The following is a 22219-nucleotide window of genomic DNA, read 5'->3' on the forward strand; positions in this document are numbered from 1 at the left end:
ATTGAAACAAACAGTTTAGAACTGCCAAGCTTGACTAAGATATTGACAGCCCCATTCATTTGCAATTGACACCCATTTATTGCTACTAATGAATTTAAGAAATGGAAAATTTTCTGCAGGAAAAATTCCCAACTCCACATCACTGCTCCTTCTCTCTTTATGGACCCCGAGGCTAAATGCACTGTTATTGTTTAGTGAGTAGCTGATCAGGATTTGGACCGTGGATAAAGGGATTAAAACAACAGCAACCCCTCCAAAATTAGCATGCCCCCCCCCAAGATACCTGAATAAGAGCTGCTAATGTAACTTTGTGGTAGTACTTCAGCCATCCCTCATCTGCAAAGATCATCCTTTGCATACCTGCAAGCAGCTGTCCTTATTCCTTGGAAGTAAGCCACAGCACCAGGATTGAAAATGAAGAAGAAGAAGAAGAGTTTGGATTTGATATCCCACTTTATCACTTCCCGAAGGAGTCTCAAAGCAGCTAACATTCTCCTTTCCCTTCCTCCCCAACAACAAGCACTCTGTGAGGTGAATGGGGCTGAGAGACTTCAGAGAAGTGTGACTAGCCCAAGGTCACCCAGCAGCTGCATGTGGAGGAACGGGGAGGCGAACCCGGTTCCCCAGATTACGAATCTACTGCTCTTAACCACTACACCACACTGGAGAATTAAATGTGTTGGTTTATTTGAAACTGCCATTAGTTGAAGCTAGTTCTTGTGTCTGGTGTAGATTAATTTTGTTCTGAGCATTTGCTTTGCGTCAAATAGACAAGGAAGGTGGGTGGAGCATTAATTGCTTGCCCCACTTAAAAGGATTTAAATTTTTGTGCAACGATTTGAAGCAGGATTATGGTAAAGTATGAAAATATGTACTTGCGGTCTGCTTCAAATGTAACTATCTAAGCATCAGTGAATATTTTAAGAATTTATAGCCTGGTAAACATGTAATATAAAATTCCGTCACAAATTATCTTCTTGCTGTGTGATGAGCCATTCTTCAGCTGGAATAAATCAATGGTTTTCCTTTGATGTTCACTCCGCCCAGTTTCAGTGGAAGACACAATAGAAATGTGGTCCAGAGAGCTGGATTTTATTCCTTTTCACAGCTGCAAAAATGTCAATATTTTTTGGACTAGTTACATGTACAAAGATGCTCCTGCCTTGGTATTTCTGCCACAAATAAAAAGCTGAAACGTGGTATACTCCTAGGTCCAAGTCTACTGCAAAGGTCTGGAAACAAAGCATTTTAAAGACTTTTGCTTGGAAACGCGGCCCTTCAAGCCTCGCTATCAGGCCCTTGGGACTCTTCCCCCGGCTTCGTCTCTTCAGCCACAGCCCCTCTTCCCATGACACACCCTTCATTGTCCTTGCTTTGCACTCTTCTTGAGTGTGGTTTTTTTTGTATGGCTGATGTGTGTCCTAGAATTCTGATAATGCCTCTTGCTTCCCTGGATGGAGGCTAGAAAGTGGCATGTAGGTGTATGGAAACTAGCCTACTGTACAAAGATAAAATTTACATCCATTGCTCCACCTCCTTTAGCCTCTGGCCCCACCCAGCTTTGGCATGTGTCCACCCAGAAGGGAATGTGACATTCAAGCTGAAAAAGTTTCCTCACCCCCGCAGTAGAAGTTGGGATTCTTCGGTCACTACAAACTGAAGCACAGAGGTGCGAAACGTGAAAGTAGAGAAGGCCTGGGAGGTTGGAGAAGCAGCATACAGGGATCCCAAGAGGCTAAAAGAAGGAAGGGGAAATAGGCAGTTATGTTGAGTAGTCATTGCAGGAGAAGGAAGCAGTATATTGGGAAACACAAGGGGAGCAGAGAAAGCAAAGGCCTGGAGAAAAGAGGCAGAGATAGAACAGAGAATTGGTTTGGCAAGGCTGAGTGAAAAGGTGGGTTTGGGGGTATTGCCCAGGACCTAAGGACATGCAAGGCACTATGCTGCTGTGAAAAGGTAGCTGAGGATCTTAGACAATGGCCCTGATCCAGTGAACCCTTTGTGCACACACAAAATGGCCCCTACATACCACAAGATGGTTGTTGTTTTGGTATTGTGAAAAGGTATTTTCTCCATTAGGAACATAGGAAGCTGCCATGTTCTATCTTGCTCAGGCCACAAAAAGTTGAAGATGACTGGACTGAGCTGGCTTAGGCTTTCAGATGGGAACAACAGCAAAAAGAATCAGCCAGGTGCAATGCTTCATCCCAGGGAGAGCGCAGATATTAGCGCATACTTTCCCTGTTATGGAACGATGCGGGTAAACAACATGCCACTTACATGCAGTCAGCAGTTCTCTTTTGCGGCTTGCAGTGATAAGCATGAAAAATTAAAGTTATTGGCTCCGACAGGCTGCATAACCATGAGGCCAATAGGAATTTACATTTATTATGTTTTCAGATCTCATCATTCTTAAGCTTTTCTCTCTCCCCCGCCCCATCCTTTAGTTTTGGCAGCTCCTGGTCACCCCAGCTAACTGGGGTAAGGGGATACTGGAAAGTTCAACCTTGTGATTTTTCCAGGAAAAAATGGTTCTTCCTTTGAACCTTAGACAGACTAGCATTATAAATGTGTCTTCCCCCATCTGTTATTAATTGAGAAACCAGCAGCAGGAGAGAGTTGCCAGCCATCTGGAAAACTATGGGCCTGACTGGTTTTGAGGCTTTTGCTGCTGCCACTGCAATCCCCCAGTTGTAGGCTGAGAGGAGTGAAAGTTGGTTTCCTTGCCCTGTTTTCCATTCATTTCCCCCCTCAATATAGGTATTGCTATTGTTTTTGTCAGGGGAGTCTCTGAAGCAGCAGTGATGTGTGTAGCTCCATGCTGCTGCATGCCATGTGTCTTTGTTGTCTCCTAGCCTGGGCTACTCTATTGAAAAAAGCAAGGAGGTGCCCAGATGGTCAGCTCCTTCCCTTGCTCCAACCTACTGACTGTCAGCCACAGGTGCCTGAAGTAGGCAGCAGCTACTGCAGTTGCCACGTTGGGGATGAGCGCATCCTTTGTGCATGTCTGCATCTGCATCCTCCTTGTCTATGTGCATATGAAAGGGGGGGAAGGAAGAGTGTCTATGTGCGCATGTTTTGACTACCTGTTCATCCATATGGAAGGACATGTGTACAAGGGGATTGTTTTCCAGATGCTTAATATATTGACTATAATGCTTCATTATACTACTTTATAGTAGTATAATTGTAATATACTATAATAATATAGTATGTGGTTATGTTGTGGTGTTGCAAGGAAAAACATAAGTGGACTTTCTTATCCCAGTCTGCATCTGAATTGGAATTAGAATTGTTTTGATGTGTGTGTTTTATTGTTGACGTTTTTGTTGCTAATCACTTTGGGATGTTTCATGGGAAGTGATTCATAAATGAAATGAAATGAATGAATATATAAAGTCGATTGTGACCACTTCTTGAGTGAATCCGTGCTTTTAAACCATTTCATAAGGCAGTCTGCCCCAACCTGGTTCCCCTCCAGCTGTTGTAGATTTCAGCTGTGCTGGCTGGAGCTGCTGGGAGTTGTAGCCTTCTGCAGATGGAGGTCAGCAGGTCAGCAGAGGCTGTCATAAGGGATGTCTGAAATGGCATGTTCACTGTGACCCTGGCCACAAGCACTTGGATGATGCTTCATGAGATTGGATCGCTTTCACATCTCAAAAATGAATCCGTGTATCTGTAAGCTCACAGAAGCACTATTAATTGTGGCTTTGCAAGTGGGTGAATTTAACTTGCCTAATGGTGTTAGGAGTGAAAGCACCTATAGACAAATGTGTTGCTGGTTAAGAATTCCTCTGAGCAGCAATAGGAGGAATTGTTCTCTGTGTTACTCCTCATGAGTTCTCTCCACCCCATGCCCTAAGACAATTTCAGGGGCACAGGAGGAAGAGAGGGGAGAAAGCCCATTGTGCAAGCGGAAGTCCTAGAATAGGGCTTTAGCTGACATGACTCATTAGTTGAATCTCACCCACTGTAAACAGAGCCTCGTTTTCTAAGGTTCAAATGCAGTATCTGTAGATCTGTGAGAGAAAAGTGGTCGAACAGATCGTTGAGGGACCCACACTTGTCAGATGTGTCAGCTGATCCAATATTATAGGCATGGAGAGGAACTAATGGGTGCAAGTTATTTCTTGTGGAACAGCCAATAATATTTCATTTAAAATGGTTTGGTATTGCAACATCTGCTGCCCTCCAAAACCATGGTTCTGTCAGACTTCTTGTATTGGGGTCCAAATTTTGAGGCATACAATACAAAGCTAAAACTTTTTTCTTTCTTTCCCCCCCCCCCAAAAAAAACCCACTTGATCAGATCTTCAAGGGAATTGGGGGAAATGGAGACATTATGTGCCAAAATGAAAGGATGACAGGGACCAGAAGTAACATTCTTTTGAACAGAATCCCTTTTCTTCCTTCTTGCCTTTCATCAGTATGCTTTATTCTTACAGCACTGACCCAGAGAGAGATTTCACAGGGTGAAAAGGCCTTTCTGTACTGAAGATCAAACAAGGAAAAGGAAAGATGTGGACTTCAATCGCTAAATACTTGTTAAGAACCAAAGTCCACCAAGACTGTTCTCGAACTCTGCTGCAAGCACAAAACGGCAAGCACAGCCATCAAAAACATTTCTCCCTGAGCAGGAGGCCTTGGCAGCATTCAATGCAGACGGCTCAGGCCTTCAACACGAGTGCAGCCATCCATAAAGTGGAAGCTCTGGAGGCAAATCAGTTTATCTGTGTCCACTGGGAAGATGGGAGCAAGAGCCTTTACCCTTCTGTGTGGCTGCGAGACAATTGCCAGTGCCCCGAGTGCTTCCTGCACTCTGCTAAAGCACGCAAACTGCTTCTTGAAAATCTGGATGTCAATGTTGGGGCCAAGAATGTCACTTTGGCACAGAGGGAGAAAAAGGTAACGTACGTGTGTGTGTGTGTGTGAGAGAGAGAGAGAGAGAGAGAAAGTTTTCATATAATATATTAATCTCCACGTGTACAACCATTTTGTTGCAGTGATATAATGCTGCTTACCTGGGAATAAGCCACACTGAACACAGTGGGACTTAGTTTTGAATAGGCATGCATAGCATTGCACTATACAAACTCTTCAGAGTGAAAGAGGTTATTAGGCTGCAATCCTAAGCACACTAGGGAGAAAGGACTGCTAAATTAATGGAACTGCCTTCCATTAATGTGATGGATTGCACACACATAACAAGACCACATGCCAGTTGCTTCCATTATGTGGAAAAAGCCAAATCCAACAAAACAAAGAAGAAAAAACAGCAAAGCAAATAAAATGCTTGTTGGATTATTCCGGTCTGCTTTCAATGTATGTCTCTATTTCTGTTTTGTGGACTAAGGTATGCATTGTATGGCCAGATGACCACACCAGTGAATTTGAGGCTGAATGGTTGAAGAAGAGATGTTTTTCTGAACAAGCAAGAGCAAAAATGCAGGAAGAATTATTTCTATCAGGTAGAGATTCGTACCATTTCTGTAGTAAATGCACTAAGGGAACCCCATTCTCAATCGATCTGGAATCCATTTTTAATAACAACAGGATTTTATATATCAGTGATAAAGGGCTTCACATATTTTATCTAACTTGATCATTCCTCCTATCTTTTTGATCTAGTATTTAACCAAGGGACTGCATTGTGCACTTTATTATACACAGAGAGTTGGCTAGGATGTCATCATTATATGAATGTAACGGGATTTATATATCACTTAATCAACGAAAACCTCTACGCAGTCTACATAAAATAGTGTTAGTACTGGAAATAAGCAAATTTCTCAGAAAAGTGCAAGGCTTCTGCTCTGGGCAGCATGCACACACATTACACAGAATTATGCTCCAATTAGTAAACAGATCCCATGCTGTTATTTGGAGGCAGTTCTGCATTCTTGTTTTGCTCAATCCTCAAAAGATGGGGGTGGGGAGGACTCAGAGAAATTACACAACACAGGAGCTATTTTGTTCCCCAGGCAGAGCTGTTCACAATTCAGAAATCTGGATTTCTCCTGAGAGAGATGAAGAAAAACTATTCATAAATGTTTTAATTGAATAATATAAACTGCCTCTGTTAACCTGTGCATTAGCACAATGTTCTTGAAATGAGTTCCAGGAAAGGAAATCGTTACTGAAAGGGATCGGCTTTTTGGAATTTTGCTCTGATTTTATACACAGATGGAAGCTTGAATTATGTAGTTCAAGGGAGATTTTTTTTTATTTTTATTTTTGTAAGATGGAGAGAACCAAACACTTCTTGTCTCTTGGGAGTCATGGGGCCCTTCCTCTCCAGCCTTACAACACTGAATTTTGTCCACTTACATAAACATAGAAAGAAAGTTACAGTATATTGTTTCTATACCGTATGCACTGCATACATATGATACTCGGACAACGTAAAGGCATCTAAAAAGATAATAGAGTGGGAGAATCAAATGTCTGAATGCACTCTTCATATGAAAAACTCCCAATACATTCTCTTTTTTTAATGGTTAGACTACTGGGTAAAAGAGTTTTTCTGCTTAATATGCTAGTCTTTGCATGTCTACTTCAATCAATATCAAGCTGATAGTGTCCGGAGGGGAAAACCTTGATATTATCAGTCCATCTAATGAATGACACATTCTTGAGAAATGTGAAAAGCGGTTATAGCTCATTGATAAGCCTATGGTCCATGCAGTCTCCTGGAAAGTGTGTGTTCCTTTTCTTCATAGCACATAGATCTGTTTTTCATCAGCAATGGTAAAAAATAATTTTGAAGGCATGAATGAGCACTATTGGACTTCCTTCTGAAATCTAAGCTATTAAAGTTTCCTGCAAATTGTATGAAAAATAAACAGGTTTTTCCCCACTGCAACAATTTGAAGGCTGCTTTGGATGTGAGAAGTAAACTTGTCAGAGCATTCATGGCCTGTCTTTATAGCATTTCTGAGCAACTCCATTGCCACAATTGGTAACCTTCAACCCTGTGCTACAGTAGCAAAGTGGAAATTCTACTGATTGTGGTTAAGTAGTGGAAACAATATATGTACCATGATGAAATGGTAGAATAATGAATAATGTGAATGGGGTGGTTTACCAGCAGGGAATGCTGGCATGGAACACAATCCCTGTTTAGAGCTGCTGCTTAATAGATTTTCAAGCTGCAGCTACTCTTGATTTTTTTTTTTTTAATGGAATAATGTACTCTCTTCATTGAAGGAAGGAAAATTTGTTGAGATCAAATTCCACAGGCTGATGGATAGACAGGTCTGTTTGAGTATGAGAGAGGGTAATAATCAGGATTAGAATAGCAATCTTTTGGGGGAAAATTAAAAAGCAAAGTGTAAACTGAGTTGACGCAGCCGTTGGGTGGTATACAATGCCAGTCATTAGATGGTTCATAAGTTATCAGCAACAATAATTATCGGAACAATAATAAGTGGTGACTGCATATTTATGTGACACTATTTTCCATTTGTTATGCAAATCTGCAGAACAAAGCTAACATAATTGCGTGTTTCTTTGCAAATGCAAACTATATTCCAGAAATCTTTCTTGGTGACAGATGGTGGAATGCCCTTTTAATTTGGCATCTGTTTAAATACTCTGCTTCACCATCTATTGACTTGTGGCTGATTAAAGTATGAGATATGCTTTATATGGTGAAACTGGATAAGAGAAGGAAGACAAAAAGCCAAAAAGTTTATTGAAAAATGAAGCTTATTTATTCAATATTGAAACCGTATAACACAAGATTCATTAAAGCCATACACTTTATTGAGGGTATATCGTAATGTGCATATAATGATATGTTTATCTGTTAGTTTACATTGAGTGTAAAGTTATATATTTATTTATTACCTTTCAAATGTATTTATTAACTATGCATATACATACATAAGGACTTTGTTTTTTGTAAATTATTTCATTTCTGTATATAATTATCTGAATTGCAGATAAGAAACTTTTTAAACATTAATAATTTGGCAACAGTTTCAAAGGTAAAGTCAAATCCAGTCTGTCATTTAGAAAAGCCCTATGGCAGAATGGTGCATAGCTAGGCACAAATGTTTAAGCGTTTAAGCAATTTAGAAAGCATTATATTGTTACATCTCATATAGTGTTCTGTGGGACAAAGCTATTCTTTTGGACAGCCAGTTATTTCAACATTTTAGACAAAGGCATGTTGTACATACTGCTTTGACCTGGTATTTGCTGAGTTATTTTCAATAAAAGTGTTTGTAAATCGGAAGGATAATCATCTTTAACTCCATCCATGCTGGATGGTGACTTTCCATTCTCTAGAAGAATATCTGCAGAATTCTTACGTTCCTATGAACCCTATCAGCCACTCAGGTGCTATTATGACTTTCTGTTGCATTCAGCCTGTGTCTATGGAATTGGTTAACATTTGTCATTTGCCAGATTTTGAAGCGCTTGGCCCATTGAGGCATGCTGTTGAGACATTTTGTTTAGGCTAGCTATAATGGATGTTTATGTGAGCTGCGTTTTTTAGTCTTCTCTGCTGTTGGAAAATAGCTGCAGATTCAATTGTTATGATTTTTATTGTTGTTGATGTTTGTTCAAGATGTGCACCCATTTAGCAGCCTCCAGTCATCACGGTTCTGCTTTAATCTGGAAGTAGAATAGTAAGTCTGTTTCCTGACTTCTAACACTTTGCAGCCAAATGGACAGTCCCCATTCTCCAGCCCCAACTGTTGTTGCTTTTTTGGAGGGGATGATATAATTTTGTTCTGCAATCTTCTTTCAATGCACTTTCTGTGATGGTTATGCCGGCACTGCCATTGGGAGTGGGGCAGAAAAAAATGAAGTGGATACAAAAATCATGCTATTTGGAAAAGGAATGATTAAAGGTTCCTCAGGAGGAAAAACAGGTAACCAAGAAGAAAATGGCTAGAGGAATCAATACAGGCCAGAATGACAGTGCAAAAGGTCATCAACACTTGGGATCATAGAGTTAAAAAATGAAGTTGGATTTTCTGAAGTCTGGAAAAATGGAGATGAAACACATGCGGATTCCCTGTTAAAAATGAGTGAACAAAGCCTGGTATATCACAGTCAGTGCTCAGTGTGGAAGCCTTTCAGTCACCAGTCAAGAAAACTATGCCCCTTTTTATAGATACATTCTAAGCAATAATACATGAGTGTTAGAAATGTCACAGTATGGACATAATGATGTAACCACTTCTTCCCTCATTTCCAGGTAGTAATTTTTCATTTTGTAGAGCACGTGCAAACAAAGAATGGCCAAGAAAATGAATACAACTTTACCCAAGAGTGGTAGTGGTAATAGTAGTAAGGTGAGATGTTGAAAGAGAGCTGTTTGTGCCATATAGCCAGGCCATCTCTAAACTAGCGCGCTACCTTCAGGTGCAGAGAATGGAAGCTAACCTGTTGTCGGGGTTAAAGTAATATTCAGCTACCAGTTGTCAGCTTCTGTACATGGATTAGAAGAAGATGCCATCTTGTCCTTCACCTCAGGCCACAAAATGTCTTGGGCTGGCCCCTTTTCAGTAGTGGAGAGGACTACAGATCTAAGCCTAACCAACTCTCCTTGTTACAATGGCTTTGTGGAAGAGACTTTGATCCAGCTAAGGCTCCATCTCATGGAAGGAGAAAGGAGGTGATTTTCACTCATTCCTCTTTTCCCTGTAGCCACACACACTGTTCTGGAGGGTCCTCAAGTGCTCTGGAGTAAGTCTTCAAGCAACTGCAGGGAGAAGGTGGAATCTATGAAAATAATTTCCCTTCCCACCAGCGGACGCATCCCATTGAATGGGGTTCTGCTGCTGGGACCTCAGGAGCCAAATCAAAAAAATAAGACAAGAAAAACTAGAAAATAAAGCGTACAGTGGAACCCATCAATTTTCACAGGACTTATGCACCAGGCAAACGCATTTATCTTTTACTGGATTTGCTTTGTAATTTAATTATTACTGTCAGAGTGGCTTAATCTGGGAAGCAACCTTCCATCCCCCTCATGAAGAGCCATTCTTTGTTTATAGTGAAGCAACCACGGTTTATTGAGTCCAGCACTAAGCAAAATGTGTGTTGGAGCAGATTTGCTAAGGAATTTAATAAGGTGTGATTACATTTCTCCTCAAGGACCACACTGTGTTTTCTTCATTTCAGGAATATTTTGGGGGGGAATCAGCAACTTGTCAGTCATGCCGCAGCTTCTTAGAAACACAAAGTCAGATAGAAAGATGGTTTGTGTGGATGGTTTACATTAGGATGTGTGCGTTGTGTTTCTTGGACTCTCCCTCTAACAGGCTTAAGCCAGAGGAATCAGACATGCTAGCTGTGGTTGGAAAGTGCAAACCTTGCAAATGGAGAAAATTGTTCTTACTACTTGCAGTCGTCGGCTCGGGGCAGCTTTTGCTGACTACACTGAGATGCGTACCTGCCACAAGAAACAGCATGTGAAATAAATAACCAAGTTAACTTTAAAATCTTGAGTACCCACCACTTTTAAGTTTATGGTGGGCTCGAACAACGCCTGCAGAGTTATTGCTGCTGGTCTGTTTTCCTAAACAGAACTTGAATTTAATAGCTATGTTTAATAATTGAACTGGAGACCATTTTCGTCTGCCACAGCATTTGTAGATTTAGGAATGTTCTGCTGAAAAGGTCCTGCCACGTAGTTCAGCTGTGGATTTTCCACTTGTCTGTAGGTTGTCTTCTGAACATGCAAGCAGGGCAGAGAACTGGATTGAGGTTCCAAGGAGGTGGTTTGAGTGCATTGAGGGCTGTTGGGTCTGAGTTTGGGGAAGATCCCAGGGCAGGCATAGGGCTGAGAGAAGGTCCCTTGCCCCCAGAATGTAGAAGCCAACTCCTAGAGGCCAAGGTCCCTTTGTGTCCCCCGCCCCCCAATAAAATATTTGAGCCCTCCTATCCCAGTTGCCATTCAAATGGTATATGTGACCACATCTTGTGATTGATTATGCTGGTCAGGCCTTACCTGCCCCAGCGCAAGGGGTAGGAGCTGGAGTAGGGAGTAGGAGGAGCCATTCACAGTAGGTTACAAGCCACCACTCTGAGTCCTCACAAACTGTAACTTCTCAGTAACAGTTGGAATGTTAAATGATGTCTTTCCTTGTTGTTTAGTTGAATGAACTCACAGAATATCCTTAATTATTTAATCTTATTTGGCTTGGCAAGAGGATAGTGATGATAACAAGCAGATAATATTCCACAGGGTGTTCGTATGTGCAGTGCAAACTCTACTTTTTACCAGGGGATAATTATTAATTTTGTGATTAGAAAGGTTCTACTTTTAAGCAATTTTAAGCAGATGGTTCTTGGAGCCTTCCTTTAGCTTTTCCACATGGCAGCTTGGAATGGCTATTTCAAAAGTAACAGCCATTGTCATTTAAGGGTTTTTTCTTTTCTTTTTTAATAATCCAGGGTAGTTTCCTACATCCTTGAAACACATTTTTTTCATTGTGGATCATCTTTTCAGTGACCGGCTCTGAGATGATCCTTTGGGAAATTTCCATGAATAGTGGGGTCGTTTTAATTAATTTCCTTTTTCTTAGTCTTTCATTTGCTTCAACTAGTTTAACTCAATAATATATTTTTTTTACTTTTACAAGAAGCAGAAGACACCATTTTCATACTTATTATTTTGCACGATATGACAGGGCAAGTGTTCATGAACCTGGTTATGTGCCACACTCCCCGTCTGATACATATTCAGTAATTGCAAAAGAGAGGTCTATATGCATTCTGATGTATGCTCACAGAGCTTTTCCATGTGAGTGGGGCATCCTGGGCCAATCAGCATTTCCCCTGGGGACAGCCATAATAGTTAAATTAAATGGTCTTGAAAGACCTACATTGGCTCCCAGTACGTGCTGACCTTTAAAGCCCTAAACAACCTCAGCCCAGTATACCTGAAGGAGCGTCTCCACCCCCATCGTCCTGACTGATGTTTTAATTTATTTTTAATCTTTTGTTGGAAGCAGCCCAGAGTGGCTGGGGAAACCCAGACAGATGGGAGGAGTATAAAATTATTATTATTATTATTATTATTATTATTATTATTATTATTAATTATTTATTGCCTTCTCTATTCATGTATAAAGAAGGAGGTGGGAGTGCAAGTCAGGGGAGTGAATCGCCCACCCCATACTTCCCCTCCAGTCTGCCATGTGAGCCTTCTCCTCCCAATCAAAATCAGTTCTGGTATCAGAGTCAGGTTGAGAGAAGAGGTGTTTGGGCTTGACAAACCATGAGGAGACAGCATAACGGGAGTGGGGGGAGTCCATGCGCTTTGATTTCGCTGTAAATGGAAAATGGCTTAATCTTCACCCAGTGCGTGACTAAGGCAACTATAACTGCTCTGCCATGTCTTAATTTGTCCTTCATTTCTCCTGAAGACCAGTAGGAAATATGTTTCCCCTGTCATAATCTAACTGCTTAGCAATCAAGTAATTGGCAAAGGATGCTTAGCAAGTTTCCTTGGCTGCCTGAATTTATTATAGAGAAAAATTTCCAATGAAGTCAATTCATTTGGGTGGTCTGTATGTACTTATGTGCTGGCACACCCACACACAGTGTGCTCATAATTAGCTTGTTTGCTTCTGTTGGGTCTGTGTATCTTTGCTTGCATTATGCTACTGCTGTATAGATAGTTGCAGTAAAGGCTCTTTTCTTCCATTCATGATCAGGCAGCAATTAAACCATCTGATGGTAAACCAAGAATTCCAGGGGAAATCTTGGATCATCACATGCATCGCTGAAAGTACAGTAGACAATAATAATAACCCTGAGAAAGTGCATGGGTTTTGCTCCATGGGAGCATAGAAAGAGCATTGCCTGATCAGGTGAAGGGTCCATTTTAATCCAGCATCCTGTCTGCAACATATGCTTTGGGGTGCATATAGGCAGAGCATGAAGACAGCCGTACCCCCCCACACACACCCACTCTTTGAGCCCCTGCATTCCTCGTGCTCCAGTAACAGTGGCTGAACCTGGAGCATCTTGCCTCTTAACTTAGTGCATGACACAAAGAAAAGATATCTTCAGCTAGACTGGATAGGTTTTAGTTGGGTGGGTTCATAACGCAAGAGGCAAATGGCTTCTTAGAATTGCTTTTAAAGCTTGTGTCTGTTTATACAATAGGCAGCATTCTGCACACACTGTAAAAGAGCAAAGTCCTTTCCTGGGAAATGTCCCAGGGGTTACTTTTTGAACTTAGTATCCCCCTATACATTAATAATGAGGGACGTTTTCCCCTTTGGCAGATGCAGATGCCCTTCGGAAGCCGTACAAAAAAAGATTGGCTGCATTGTTTTCATGCAAGGCTAATAAAATGCTACAGCAGCACTGTGAGGGGTTGAAAGAGTCCTCTTTTAAATGGAGTTGTTCAGCTTTGTGTGTCTTAATGATAGACTCCAGTTTGTAACACTGAAATAAGTAGATCTTATTAATACTTCTCATTAATTAGTACTTATTATTAGTACTTTTCATTAACAATCTAATAATCATTAATACTTCTTTATGTGTTCCCTTTTCTTAATGTGGCTTTTACAGAACGTCAGTACTGGGGTTCTGATCTTCAGCTGCCAACTCTGGCCTTTGAAGAGGTCTTGCACAGTGATGAAAGTGCATACAAGTGGCTGGTCACCCTTAAAAGGACAGGGATCGTGCTCTTAACAGGAGCAGCCAGCAGACAGGGAGAGCTGCTTAAACTTGGGCAACGTATTGGATTCCTTCGCCTCACATTTTATGGGTAAGTTAAAGCTTTTACATATGCTTGCTCTTGTCAAATTTATGACCCATATTGCTGCTTGACATCACTCCAGGGGTGGGAGTAGAGAGATATTAATTTATTCTTTTACTATCAATTCAGCATTTTCTTTGCATTAGTGATAGTTATGTAGCCAGATAAATTTATTTGGCGCAAAAGCTTTCCAGCTGGTTGTTTCAAGTATACAATACACTGGCACAGAATGAGTTTGCATTAATTTTTCTCCATAGTGATAGTCAGTGGTACAAGATTCTAGCAAGATACTTTACAGAGATGATGGAAATGCAAGGTATTGCATCCTAGTTTCTGTTGTGTACTGTTTCCCCCCATTCTATCATCTAATCACAAAACGTTCAACCCGGTTAGAATGATAAAATTATACAAATTTATAGCAGTTCCAGAAATTCAGGGAAATTTATGCAGCAAACCAATGAAATCCTTATTTAAGAGAAAGCAGTTTAGGCTGTGGTTACCAGATTTTATTTTTTTTAATGAATCCAGGAACACTTTTCAACTTCAGTAGGAATGATAGGATTTTGTCAGGGGACTGATTTGTAAATCCAGGGACTGTCCCTGGGAAACAAGGGCATCTGTTAACCTTAGTTTAGGGGCCCATTTAAAGGCCTGCAAAGATAAGGCATTACAAATTTTAGCTGAAATATAGTCTCACAGTCCTGGGGACACCACTGAAAAGGTCCTGTCCCTTTTGCCTACCAACCTGATTGCACTTACCCAAGTAGGGACATATAAATAGGGCCTTGAAGGTTGAATGAGTGCAGGTAAATGTGTCCTTCAGGTAACCTGGTCCCAAACTGTTTAGGGCTTTAAAGTTCAGCACAGTGCTTTAAATGGGGCCTGGTCCTGAACTGAACCAGCAACTAGTGCAATTAGTTGGCAGGAAGATTCATGGACAATCAAAGAAACATTTAAAACATTTCAGTGTGGTATAGTATAGTAATATTTTATATATATATACAACCAGAAAGTATCCATGCCTCTCTTCAGTAGCATTGGCTATTCTTCTATAGTTCTCCATGTTGTATTGTTATGAACAGGGATTTTCAATTTTGACAAATATGAAAGATCAGAAAAGAGAAAGGTTTCTTTTTATTGGTGAGGAGATGGGATTTTGTCTCAAATTAGACCTAATATAAATGATATTACCTGGCAAAAGCAAGCTCACACCTCTCATTGAGTTTGTATACATACTTAAGGTACACATGTAAGAGACACATGTATAATTATAGTTTGCAGATAATTCATGTAGCTGAATTTATACTTTCAGGATGTCCCATGATCATATTCTAACATAGCTGTGTTCTATTATATAAATCAAGCACTGATAGAAGTTTCTTATTTTTGTTTTCCAATGTATTTCTTATGAAGCAATTTGGTGGTCGCGAGAATATTTTTATTCTGAAAATGGCCCAGAGAGAAAAGTTTGTGAAACACTGTCCTAAGCTGAAAGCTCTCTACCACACTAGAAAATGGTTGGCATGAAAATGTTATCATTTAGACATTCATAATTCAGAATAGTGGATCCCTAACAGTCTCAACCATTTGGCCTTCTGATCCTAGGCCAGGAACGGGGAACATTTGGCCCTCCAAATGTTGCTAAACTGCAATTCCCATCAGCCACAGTAACCATGGCCAATGGCCCAGGAGGATGGGAGTTGTAGTTCAGTAATATCTGAAAGGCCATAGGTTCTCCGCAGCTGCTCTAGCCTATTCAGTTGTCATGGTCTACTTTTTGCCAATCTACAGGCCCTTGTAAGATAGGTAAGAAAGGCGTCAAACCAGCCTCCCTGAGGAAAGCATTCTACAAAGCCTTTCCTCCTCCCAGGAGGGGAGGGGTTGTGAGCGGGAGACGATCCCCGCATCATGCAGGGGGTGCTCCGCCCCCTGCTTCAACTCCAGGGCTGGCGCCACACCCCTCCCCGGTTGGGCACTCAATAGGGAAGCTCGTGGGGGCGTGGCTTGCTGCTCAAACGCAGCCGCGCCAGCCATCCCCACCATTGCACACACATTTTCTTCGAGTCAGGACTTCTCAGACCTCGCTGTCCACCACAAGGAGATCTCGCCGTTCAGCACAGGCCGAGCAGCAGCCCTTCCCGAGAAAACAGCAACAATTGTGAAGCGTACAACCGTCATTAATATCTACAGTTCTGATGATTGATTCTCTCTGATGACTTGTAAATGGGGTGGGGGGAAGCAGAGGAGAAAAGGCATGCCACATTTGAATGTTACCATCTGTAATTTTGCCATTTCTGTTGGTTAAAGATTTTACTATTTTAGACACAAAATCCAGAACATCGGGGAGAGGGAGCCAAAGAATACCTTTCATGTTTTTCGCCTCTCGGATAATAACAATTCCAGCTAAACATCTCTTTTATTTTTAGCATCTCCTTTTGAGAGTTAACAGTGTGATAAACAACAAATGTCTCTCCCTTCTATGGATGAAGCTATTTAAAATAAACAGAAGAAAGAAAAATACTCCTAAGGCTTGGCTAGAAGAGTCACATTCCTTCCAGAAGCAGCAATGATTTGCTTCCCCCGATAATGTTTTTGTACAAGGCCACATGAATCCTGTATTGGTGTATGCAGGGTTGGCTAAGCGTAGTATGGTGTAGATGGAGGAAATAGGGCCATCCAACTCTGATGCTGAGAATAGTGGAGGAGATCCTTCTCTCTCATTAGTCCGTCGCTTGCTAATGAAGAGAGAGGAAGTAAATGTTTCAGCCAAGTACTAAGAGAATGACTGAAGGAAAACAAAACCTTCGTCTTGCTAGGCTGAAATTATCTGGTCACTGACAACAACAAATAAAAGTTGGGATGTTGCCATTTCCAGAATGTATGAAAAAAGAACAGATAATTAGTCCCAGTGGCCCACTAAACAAACATTGACAATGGATATGCACTCTTCTATGGCACATCCCTCCCTGGAAAAGACCCTGATGCTGGGAAAGATGGAGGGCACAAGGAGAAGGGGACGACAGAGGACGAGATGGTTGGACAGTGTTCTCGAAGCTACCAGCATGAGTTTGACTAAACTGCGGGAGGCAGTGGAAGACAGGAGTGCCTGGCGTGCTCTAGTCCATGGGGTCACGAAGAGTCGGACATGACTAAACGACTAAACAAAAACACCAATGGCACATCCACTGTGCAGTTGCTAATCTATAAATTGTATATTTAATTAGGCTGGCAAATTTGTAGAAAGGGAAAGTTTAGCACAGCCAAATTTCAACATGGATCAAGTGAACTGTCTTTTTTAAAAATAAAAAAGTCAAAGGGGGAAATTAAAGAATTATTTTAAAACATACCCTCCCGATCTGTGGAATTGTAGTTAAATTTTACAAGCACTTTAGATACAAGTAATTGTTAGGCCAGAGAACTTGAGTCCCAGACACATGATGAAATCAGGGGCCTGTGTGGATAATAAAAGCTGGTTCTTGGAGATGACTTGGCCCCTCTGAGCCAAAGAAAAGGGACAGAGATAGAAGCCAAACTGTGAAATGTTGCCTTTATAGCCTAGCAGACCCGTGGACAACTTTTGCACAGTGGCAGTGCTCCTGTTGCAATTCACCTTTTTTCAGGCCAACACCAGTTGATGACCTGTGTTTGATAGCATGCTTAAGCAAAACCCAAGATTTGGGTTCCTAAATTTCAAAAATCAAAACAAGTCGCTATACAATAAATCATACTTGCAAGGAAGATCTGGCTGATCATCTTTAGACAAGAAAAAACAGACTCACAGATACAAAAATAAACTATTGTGTACTCTGGAAGCATATATAAAAGGTAGTAAACAATGATACAAATAGGGCAATAAACAAAACAAATCTGTGGGTCTTTCTGCTGTATGGGACACATTATATATTGCACTTTATCACTGGTCATCTTGAGAGCCAGTTCATTCTGTGCAGAAGAGGGTGAAAGTACAATAAGTGATCCTGACTTACAGCACCCAAGATAAGTAGCGTTAGGATATAGGAAAAAGCAACTGCCTTGGAAGAAAATATCCCCAATAATTACATCTTGGTGTTTCACCCACTATGAACCAGCATTATTCAGCCCTCTAATATGGAGTTTTCCTTTCTCCTTGGGTCCTCCAACCTTCTCCTTCAATTCCTGTATCCTCCACTACTTCATTCTTCTTTTCTTCAAGCATCTTTACTTTGGGTTCCTTGCCTCTTAGTTACAGCTTCCTCTGTTAATCTTCCAAGTTTGTACTGGGCTGCATTTAATTTTGTATCCCCCAGCATGGGTGTAATGTTCCAGTGCATTAATCACACGGGATGCAAGCAGATTAAACAAAACAAAAGAAAGCTATCACCCTCTTTAAAAAGCTTTCCTCAGAAGCAACCAAGTCACAAGGGTTAAATTTCTTGGGAACCAGTAAATTGTTTTGGAGCCTTTTTAATTAAAGAGGCCAAACGTACCATCAAGCCCAGATGACATAATACAAATTGAGCAGGGTGGAAATGTGGTTGAGGTTGTCATATTTCAGAATTGAGCTCACACTCTCTTGAGTACATAATGTACCATGCAATCATATGGCATTCCCCATGACATTTAAATAGTCTTGTGACTACCATTCACATCTTTCTAGAATTTCTGCTTGCAGATTTTAGGTCTGACTCAAATCCTTGAACACATAACAACAGATAAATAATAACAGATAAATATTTATTTGAGGTGTGATATAAAATAAACATTCTCTCTCAGTTTTCAGTGGGCAATGTCTTGAATATTGGTTCTACACCAAATATATGTTAAATATTTCCTTTTAAATTATTTTCTTGAGCTATGACATGGGTTGTGTATATTGACAGGCACTTCCTAAACAATGTCTGATCTATGTATTATGCTTTTGATATTGACGGGATTCCATCACCCAAAGTTTATTTGAACCAGAGAATGTGGTTTTCAGTCTTGGCCTCTGCTTCATATTTTGGCTGCATTGCAATGTGTTGTTGTCTTCTACGTTCCCTTGTATTTCAACCATTTCACCCTGTATAATCTGTCCCTGTTGCCAGCAAAGGCGCTCTTTCTTGTTCATGTTAGTTCATTAATCCTTGGAAATGCAGAGGGAAATAGGGAGCATTAGTTGTGCAGCCTGCTCTTAACTTCGAAGGGGAACGAATGAGATGTGTATATAGCTCAATATTTATGATTGGCGCATTTGTTTTATCTTGAAAGGCAAGTTTTGTAAAGAAGCCCTTTGATGTCCCAAGCAATATCAAAACAAACTTCACTGAAAAATGCAGGGCATCTAGACACTCCGAATGAGTGCTTATAATGCTTAGAGCTTTGGTGTTTAGACACTCAATTGATTAGATTGATCAAACAGTTTTAACCGCTTAATGAAAATGAATTTATAAGTACTTCCAGAAACAGCATATCGACAAGTGTAGTGTTAAAAAGTATTCCCTTCTATGCAAGAGAGACTGAGGAATGTCTCTTCTAACCATGACATTGAATGTGTAAATGCAAATGGGAGCTGCTGGGGAATTGGTAATTATCAAGATTATAGCTAGCAGGGAAAAAAGCTTTAACCCTTTCCCCTCTTGTCCCGGTGGTTCTAAAATAGTCATCTCATAAAAATGATGATGCACATTTTATGACCCGCCAATTTTTTTAAGTAGCCAGATTTACAGGTAGATTATTACGTTTTTCTCCAACCACTCTTTTTTCTTTCTTGCTCATTATAAAGGCCCACATGGCAAGTTCAAGACAAAGCGGACGCGAACAATGTGGCTTACACAACTGAGAAGCTGAGTTTTCATACTGATTACCCTGTTCTTCAGTTTCCACCTGGGGTAAGAGGAAGCAATGTTCCTACATGCAGTGTTGCTGTCTAGTGAGGCAAGGAGAAAACTAGGAACTATCCAAAACCATCTTATCTGAAACCTGTGTTTGTCAATGTTTTTTATTTACTTTTCTACCTATCATTATCCTGTAAGCTCAGGCAGAATTTAGTTGTTGAAAAGATCACTTAGCTATTGATCAAGCTGCTGCTCCCTTATTCTCAGTGACCAAAGTTTATTTCCAGATGCTATTCCATCCCACCAGTTCGTCATACAACCTGTCACCCATTATGTTATTCTTTCTGGATTCAGCTTCAGTTGGGTCTCAACAATCTACAAGAGGGGTAGGCAGCATGAGGCCCCCAGATGTTGAGGGACTAAAACTCTTATCATCCCTGAGCATTGGCCATTTTTGCTGGGCTTATGAAAACTGTAGTCCACCAGCATCTGGAGGTCACTATGTTGGCTACCCATGAGAACCTCAGAAAACAGAAGTTTAGATTCTAAATAAATTATGATTCATCTTTGTATTATTGGTGTTCTGATGCCATAGTGGGTGGTAGATCTTACAAACTGGGAGAGATGGGGAGACATCTGTAAGTAAAATGAGGACAGTATTAATTGCACAATAGCAACAACTACAAGATCTTTTCAACAGCTGAATCTTCATATGGTCTAAGACAGTAGTCCTGTATCTATGTTGGAACAGGATTGAGAAGAAGATGGAGCTCTGTGACACTTTGCAGAGAAGTTTTCAGAGGAACAAGCACCTACATCACTGAACATTGCTTTCCCACTAGGAAAAAAGTGAGAGATCTTTAGAGTGGTCTCACATGACCTTAACCAGGTCCCACAGCCACATGCCAACTGCATACAATCAACATCCAACAGAGTCTTATAATCCCCTGTTGATTGCCAATAAGTCAGCAGAAGGGCAAATTGAACAGTGTGAATACACCTTCTGGTGGAGCTTACACTGATTCCAACAAGTTCTCTGTGTAGAGACCAGTGTTCCCCAAACTTGGGTCTCCAGCTGTTTTGGTACTACAATTCCCATCATCCCTGTCCACTGGTCATGCTAGCTAGGGATGATGGGAGTTGTTGTCCAAAAACAGCTGGAGACCCAAGTTTGGGAAACACTGGTGTAGACCAATCTTTCACAACCTGGTGTCCCCCAGGGGATCTGATGAGAGTTAAACTCCAAAACATCTGGACGGCACCAGGTTGTGGAAGGCTCATGTAGACAAAGCAACTCTCCTAAATCAAGGGCTACTCAGCATTCACCTGTAGCTTTGAGAAATGTGCAGTGGGGGCAGGACAGCCTTCAAATTCCCTCGCCCACAAGAAAGCATCCATTTGTCGAGAAGCAAAGGCGTTGCAGTGGAGAACATGGAAAAAACATGTCTGTCCAGCGCTTGAATAACCTAATGAACTTATGACATGGTGACAAAAGCTCTGCCTTTCTGTCTGCATTAGCACAGGCGGGAGATTAATGTGCAGACCACAGATGCTGTCGGAAACTTTTGCTCAAGGCCCTCAGACGATTTGTAGCAATCGTGTTATTAATGAATGGAGCAGGCCAGCATCATGTGCTTCTAAAGAGGTGCCAGATCTTTCACTGCGCTACCTTGAAAATTCATTTCAATGCTGTACAAGCGGGTATGGCATGGAAACAGAGGGGTATCCCTCATGTGAGAAGCTTAGCTCACTGTCTCATGTGCCAAGAATCACACACTGCCATATGATGTTAGCCACAATCTTTTTTCAATTCAGAAATACTTTTAGGAAATAGAAATGGTGTTTTGTTTTGTCTTTTTTTTTCATTTTTGGAAGCAATCTGCCATCTACACGCTCTCTCAGTCTGCCTAATTTTACGATGCTTTCTGAAATGTTGCCAAAATGTTTTGCAAAGAGTAGCACAAAGTGACTCCAAAAATATCGTTTCTCCCGCCCCACCTTCACAACAGTCTTTTTCGGACAGTGGGCTGAGACTCACCAGTGAACCTTGGGCTGCTGCAAGGTGGGCCTCAGGGCCACATCCTGCCCAGTGCCTCCTCACTTGCTTGCTTGCCCTGCCCTGCTGTACTTTGGCTTTTTGGCTGAGCCAATGCCAGCACCAGGAACTCCTTGCATACTGAGTAAAGCTAGTTGGGAAGGAGGGGAGGAAGGGAGGTCTCCCTCCTCTGAGGAGAAAGAAAGGGCCTGAGAAAGTGCTGAAGGAAATTAGAAAGTGACATATTTTAATAGATATTAACCATTCATAGTTATTAGTAAGATAATAACGTTATAAATCAATAAACTGGGTATCGAAAGGAAAGAGGTAAGAAAAGAAAGCAGTTATAGGGGGAAGAAGTGAATGTAAAAGGAATAGGGAGGAGGGATGAAAGAAACTGGCAGCTGGAAGCGGAATAAAGTATAAGCTGAGTGTGAAGAGAGAACTGGAGAAGAATTTACAGAAGGTGATTACAGTGGGGTGGGCTCAGGAGGAGGAAAATATATTTTTAAAAACCTTCTTGACTTAGAGTCTCTGGATCAGCAAGTTCTGCCCAAAGGCTGAGTCGTAATATCTCGAGAGCAAAGGTCAGTTCTTGAGGAAAGCATGCCCATGGAACTCCTTGCCCCAAGGAAAGCAGTAGTGAGCTTGGCCACT

At 41.2% G+C, this 22219-nt stretch overlaps 1 protein-coding gene across 2 annotated transcripts in view; it reads left to right on the forward strand.

The window, feature by feature from the left end:
* The window catches only part of BBOX1 (gamma-butyrobetaine hydroxylase 1), a 36140-nt gene that overhangs the window by 10007 nt on the left and 3914 nt on the right, over nucleotides 1–22219 (forward strand). For both annotated transcript variants that reach the window (XM_083464865.1, XM_083464864.1), the window contains exons 2-5: nucleotides 4446–4905; nucleotides 5354–5468; nucleotides 13546–13744; nucleotides 19476–19581. In XM_083464865.1, coding sequence (XP_083320991.1) covers nucleotides 4519–4905; nucleotides 5354–5468; nucleotides 13546–13744; nucleotides 19476–19581 — 807 coding nt within the window. In that variant the 5' untranslated portion in view covers nucleotides 4446–4518. The remainder of the gene's footprint in view (nucleotides 1–4445; nucleotides 4906–5353; nucleotides 5469–13545; nucleotides 13745–19475; nucleotides 19582–22219) is intronic.

Source organism: Podarcis liolepis, assembly GCF_965112155.1.
Source record: "Podarcis liolepis genome assembly, chromosome: 1".
Taxonomy (NCBI): Eukaryota; Metazoa; Chordata; class Lepidosauria; order Squamata; family Lacertidae; genus Podarcis; species Podarcis liolepis.